At 41.7% G+C, this 6903-nt stretch overlaps 1 protein-coding gene across 1 annotated transcript in view; it reads left to right on the top strand.

The window, feature by feature from the left end:
- col27a1a (collagen, type XXVII, alpha 1a) overlaps window positions 1-6903 on the top strand; it is a 112627-nt gene that overhangs the window by 32608 nt on the left and 73116 nt on the right. The window contains 1 exon segment of the mRNA XM_034096625.1: window positions 6703-6756. Coding sequence (XP_033952516.1) covers window positions 6703-6756 — 54 coding nt within the window.

The following is a 6903-nucleotide window of genomic DNA, read 5'->3' as shown; positions in this document are numbered from 1 at the left end:
ACACAGACGTGAATACGCCCTGCCTGCAGCACAGACACACGGCTGTGTTTACGAGCCTATATAAAGAGCGAGTCAGATTATGGACCTCTCCTGTAAACAGAAGCATTAATCAAGTTTAATTGCAAAACCGAGCCTCATATACACTTACACACTTGCAAAATTCACACTCACAAACATGTCTCTCCTCTTGGCCGGATAAAAGAGTGTGGTTTCAATTAGTAGAAAATAATCCACTTGTTCATCACTGAAATAAATGAGCATGTGCTGCAGGTTGTTCGGAGCTGCAGACGCACAGCGGTGTTGCTGCATTGTCCGCCCGAGACCCAGAGAGAAAAAGGTTTCAAATCTCCTTTTTTTTTATCACACAAGTCTTTAGGGTGGTATACACATAATAACACAAACTAAAAACAAATATTTTTATTTTAGTTTTATTGTGTGTCCTTTGTAGAGGACATCGGGTGTTAGTTATGCGAAGCATAGTATGCAAACAACATTAACATACAAGTACATTTAGACAACATTAGAGCACAACAACTCAATGCAACACATATTGAGCCCTCATTTGTAGCACTCCATCCTTTGGTGACATGCAGAGATACATCTGACACTTGAGGCCATGACCCCTACAGAAACCTACGTGTTAGTTTGGCCCAAAGTGGACTCCATTTGTGTTGTGTAAAATGGAGGAAATAAAAAGTGAGCAAATCCCCATGTCCTCCTCAGAGGACATTCAAAACATTTAGGTTTAGGTCAAATAAGTATTACACTGCTCTGAAAACTCACTACACTAACTAAGATGTTCTCTTACTATCATTAAAGGTGGGGTAGGTAAGTTTGAGAAACCGGCTCGAGATCGCTAGAATTTGAAAATACACAACCGGAGAAAATCTGCCACTTCCTTATAGAGCCCCTCCTCCAACACACGAACGCACACGGATTGGTTGTACTTTTTACAGTATTACGGCTTCTACAGATGAAATATTTTTATGGATTTTTTAAGATATTCATTGCTATCGGGATGTTGAGAGCATTCCGTGGAATATAACAAAAAGTGTATCTCGAGCCGGTTTCTGAAACGTACCTACCCCACCTTTAATTAAAAATATTGAACTCACAACACTGGGAATTACAAAATTACAAACTTACCATTTCTCTTTCTATAAATAGTGCTTGTGTTGATGGACGCCATTTTGAAATGCAATGAAATGATCTTTTTCAAAGCCACACCCCCACATATGGCACATGTCTGAAAAGCCCAGGATGTCCCCTGTGGAGAACAATTGGACTTAATGCTGTGGCATGTATGACCTCAAAGTAATGGACTAAAACCCAATGTCCTCCACAGAGGACACAAATGAATGGGTGGGTCTCTGGAGGATGGAATAATCATAAACATCATATGTTGGTATGAAAAACTAAAGGAAGGAATCAGTGAGGGAGAGAAAGTGGCAGGGGGAATTCAAAAGTATGGATATCTCCAGGAATCACCTGAAGATGTATCTGCCCCTTGTAAAGGTTTATAATTGTTGGATAAGTGATACATGTTAAGATTAGGGTTAGTTTATTTATATAGCACAATTCAGACACAAAGGCAATTCAAAGTGCACGCATTTACACACAAGACAAATGAATAGGGAATGGATGATTTTAATGTTTAGTCTAAAAAAAAAAATGTAGGGGTTTTTTCAACTTTATCTAAAAATATTGCATATTTAAAACAACATGGCTTTCATACATTTAAAATAAATTCTTATAGGAACAGGTGCATACAAAAGACAGGAATACACATAGAAAAACACATTAAAATATAGAATACAAAAAGATAAGTAGTAAATAAAACAAAGGAAGTCACACACACAGTATACACAGCGCTGCACACACAGTGACATGTAGTCTCTGCATTTCACCTATTTCATTATTAATACATGTATTTCATTATCGATGCATTTATGTGTAAAAAACACCAATGCTGCAGGTGGAAAGCTGGAGCTAACCTTCCATTTTGCTTATTCCATCAAATTCCATCAACTTAAGTCAGCTGGAATTTGCTGAGGAAAAATCTTTTTTTGCACGAGCCTTTGTAAACTCGTATTACTGGAAGTGTGCATGATGACACACAGAGCACCATTGAGCCCCACCAAGCACCACCCATGAACCTTGACCTCTGATCCCAAACATGTGAGTGTGAGACGCCGTCGCCAAGGGAACCACTGTCAGTACAGAAGCCCTCAGCTAGGCGTCCCGTGAAAAAGGCAGCGCGAGCTCTTTCTAGTGTGGGTGGTGACGGCGGTGGTAGGAGGGTGTGAGAGGAAACGTGAGGCGGGCGCTCTCTATCTGAAGCCTGCAGGATCCGTCTGGAGCCGGCTGCGTCAAAAGGGTCTTTGTCCGAGTCGCCCGTCTTTCCTCATGCTACCTGTTCAACTACTTCATGTCTATGTCACTGGATGAAATCTCACCGCCTTGCTTCACCTGCACGTAAAGATAATTCAAATCCTGCATGAACGTATAGAAACCTGGGAAACTTTGACGGTTACAGTTAGTAGTCGAAAAATTCAGGTAATTTCTAAAACGTTTCCAAAAAGGTTTTGGTAGGATACATTCCCAATGATGACCATAAAGAAACCTGACAATTACGACTTCATTAGAAATACTAAAGCTCCAGGACTGTCCAAATCTAAAATTCACAACAAAAAAAGGGATACATCACAATGAATATCTGTATTCAATGTTTTGACAATCCTAAATAATAAAATAATAGTTAACATAATCTGTGACTCTGCATACGATGAAAACTAAGATAAAACACTTAAAGAGGCCCCGGGGTTTTCCCTTTGCTGGAGTGTGTTATACAGGTTTCTGTGCATGTGAATGGTCTGCAAAGGCTCACATCCTTGTGTTCCCTCCAGAGGGAGTTTCTCTCCCACACACTCCCTCCCTGCCTGAAACGCCTCCATTGGACTCCTTTGTTTACTTCCTTAACAAAGTGACATCACTATATAACACGCTTCTATTGGCTAGCGCTCCAACACATTGTACGTAATGGCTAAGGGGCGGGACATCTCTAAGCGAACCAGCTAACCAATCAGAGCAGACTGCTCTGGTTTCAGACAGAGGGTGAAAAGAGGTGCTGCAGCACAGGCAGGATGAGAAAAGAGCTTTCTGAACATGAAAGCATGGAGACACGTCCCAGTAGAAACGACACACTGATATGAACCTGGACATGAGAATAAAAGGACCCCTTTGACCTGGCATTTTTCTTTTAGTTTTCTGGTTTGATTCTTTTGTGTTTCTGTTTACCAGTGCTTCCCCTCTAAAGCACTTGCTGCTTCGCTTCATCTGCACATAAAGTTCATTTAAATGATGCACGTATAGAAACCTAAAAAAACGATATAGATCTACTTTAACTCCAGGACAGTTAAAATCACAGTCCATGCTACAATTCTTCCCTCCTGCCACATGTTTTAATACGATTTGAAGTGTTTGGCATAACGTTAGCTCTTGGTTTCCATCGTTATTTTCAACCTTGTCATTTCCATTATGAAATATTACTATTATTTTTGTAAAATGCCTAAGTAATACTTTGGACTACTTACCATTTCCTTTTTCATCTGGTCACTGCATGATGTATTTAGCTTTAAATATGTTGGCAAATAGATTTTATACGACTGGACTTTCACCAGCATATAGCTTCATTCATCTGCCTCGCTGCTTCTGGTATTAAGAAGTTTTACTGTCATGGATTTGGCATCGGCCGCAAACCCTGCACTTTTCACTCTGCAATGGCAAAGCTCTTGCAACTTTAATGAAGAGTGAAATATTTTTCCTTTCCTGTGTGTGTGTGTGTGTGTGTGTGTGTGTGTGTGTGTGTGTGTGTGTGTGTGTGTGTGTGTGTGTGTGTGTGTGTGTGTGTGTGTGTGTGTGTGTGTGTGTGTGTGTGTGTGTGTGTGTGTGTGTGTGTGTGTGTGTGTGTGTGTGTGTGTGTGTGTGTGTGTGTGTGTGTGTGTGTGTGTGTGTGTTGACTGGGATTTTTAATTAAGAAGACGTCCAGCTGTTTCTCATGCTCTTGATGTTAATGTTAGATTATCAGACATTGCCCCCTCGGCTCTTATTTGGCACGGCACCATGCAGAATCTCTTTTATCTTTAATACGCTGACTATATACATTAACACTTTTTTTTTTTTTTTTTTACGAGCCAGTGTTGAGTCATGCCCTGTTTACAGCATCTCCCATTAAAACAAGGCCTTGTCTAAAATATTCCGTCTGGGAATATAACCTTTAGAGTGACGTAAAACGTCCACATTTAAGATCCAGACGTGCATATGCAATATTTCTGGTTTCACATATGGTGTTAATATAGGTTTCTGTACACTCAAGCATATCTATTTTTTCCCTTAGAGCGGACAGCACACATGACATGGAACATTAGTAGCCATCATTTCTTTAGATTTCTGTTCTCATTTTTAGAATGGTAATGAAATGCTAGCAGCATTATGCCCACAGCAGCCGCAGAAACTCCCTGCATCGCGCTCAGAGGTTGGTGGTTTTTCATTTGATAGCTTGTGTATGACCCACCCTGCGCTTCTCTAATTAGACACCTGTTGTGCGAGAGAGGGAACACGACATGGAGGCAACTCCAAATGTCTGTGCCAGCCAGCGCCCAGGCTGCGGTAGACCACGGGGTTACATTTGAAGCATGTAATTGAAGCATGTCTAGTTTGTTTTAGTTTATTCAGGGCACAACAGTGTCCCTTAACACTGTCTGGACACAGCGAGAGGACACCAGCTGAAACCTGAATGTAGGGGGGAAGTGAGCATGGGACGAAAAGAGGCTGCGTCTTTAAACCTTGAGAATCCTTTTGTAAAACATAACAAGGTAAAAACAGATCATGTTTACCAGTATTTCATATCCAAAGAATGACCCCCTCTAAAAAAAAACGTTCACATGACTTGCACAGTATGTACAATATATATATTTTAACAAATTCACAATTATTCATATCTATACATATGTGAAGCATTTTAATTTTGTATTTTACTGTCGATTTGATTTGTATTTATTTTATTTTATTGAATCTTTCTCTGTCTTTATTCAACACTTATTCCTGGTGATCTTATCCTGTCTCACCTTATTGGATGGTATCATGTTTTGTCTTGTCTGATGTTGTCTTACTCATTAAATCCTGAGGAGTATTATATCCTCAGCTAAAGAGAAAATGCAAAATAGTTTTTTTCTGTTGCGTTTTCAGCAAGACTGCTGTCCCAAGTACTGCAACTTGTGGGAAAAGGTTTAAAAAATAGAACTCAATACATTTTGGATTGGATCCAAATTAAGTTTTTTACAGTTCTATAATTATTTGCAAGAGAGGGCAGTGTGGAATTCGTGTTTTCACATGAGTTATAACAACACCTGGACACTCATTTAGGTCCTGTTCATTCATGAAAACTCTGTCTCGTATGCATCAGACATTGGTGTCATCAAAGCGCCCTTTGAAGCAAGAGCAGTTCCAGCAACAGGCCTTTATGTTGTCATGTCTGCACGCTGCCTGAGTCGTATAACCCTGCCCAAACCCCACACTGCTTCCTCTTTTGTGGATAATTAAGCGCTGTCTGTATTGATATATCAGTAGACGTTGTTTTTTGATGCTTGTCGAGCAGATCAGGAATATAATGGCTTCCTGATTTGTTTTGATTCACCTCAGTGAAACTCGCTGACCCAGCCCTTAAAGCAATTGTGGATCTTTTTCCGCTCTCTCTGACTCGCGCGACCCTTGACCCCCTCCGGGGTGGGTTAGGGGCCCGAGGGTGACGCAGCACGTGGAGGGCAGGAGTTGGGTCAGAGATCCACTGAAAATACTCTCAGAGGAGGAGAAGGTCCACAGATATTTGGATGGTGGGGATGGTGTTTCTGTCATGAAATTGGTTTAGATCATTCTCATTGTTCCAAAAGGTTTTCTGCTAAGCCGTCCCAGGGGGGGCTTCTGGACGGTGCGAGATGGTTCACATTACCAATACGCTGCTACTGTAGATCTCACTCTGTTTGCTTTCAGACACAGTCCTGTTCATTTCCTCAGCCAACGCTGACAGAAACACACACCAGCGGAGGAATTCAACGTGTTATGATACCAGATGATCTGCATTACTCATTAAGATGCCGTGTGTGTGTGTGTGTGTGTGTGTGTGTGTGTGTGTGTGTGTGTGTGTGTGTGTGTGTGTGTGTGTGTGTGTGTGTGTGTGTGTGTGTGTGTGTGTGTGTGTGTGTGTGTGTGTGTGTGTGTGTGTGTGTGTGTGTGTGTGTGTGTGTGTGTGTGTGTGTGTGTGTGTGTGTGTGTGTGTGTGTGTGTGTGTGTGTGTGTGTGTGTGTGTGTGTGTGTGTGGGTGTGGAAAGGGGGGTTGTGAAGAGGGGGCAGGAAAACCACATCCATATGGTGAAGCAGCTCCACAGACCCCATTTTCCATACGCTTCTACCCCCAACACCAACCCCAAATACCTCACCACCACACACACAGCTGATGTATAGGAAAATAGGTTAAAGTAGCATGACTGCTGAGGTTCTCCAGACAGACTTACCCCCCCCCCCTTCCTCTTTCTGGTCTCATTCACAGTAGCCACAGTCTGCATCGGCTCTATCCCCAATATGATGATTGATTGAGATCTCGATCACTGTTTTGATTATGTTATTCTCTCTTTGGCTGTTTCACAGGGCGCCGCCGGTCCCCATGGGAACCCTGGCCGACCTGGTCCACCTGGGCTCAAGGTACCGTACACACACACTTACTCTAACTAATGATTACAAATCTGGCTTTTTGTTCTAAATGCCCTGCAGCTGTGTTGATTTGTCCGTTACATGATTATGTACCTGCCTCTAATACTTATTTAATAAGAAGTTTATGATCTTCTCTTG

This window comes from Pseudochaenichthys georgianus, chromosome 12 (assembly GCF_902827115.2).
Source record: "Pseudochaenichthys georgianus chromosome 12, fPseGeo1.2, whole genome shotgun sequence".
NCBI lineage: Eukaryota > Metazoa > Chordata > Actinopteri > Perciformes > Channichthyidae > Pseudochaenichthys > Pseudochaenichthys georgianus.
The sequence above is the reverse complement of the archived record's forward strand: the minus strand, read 5'-3'. Positions and strand labels throughout refer to the sequence as shown.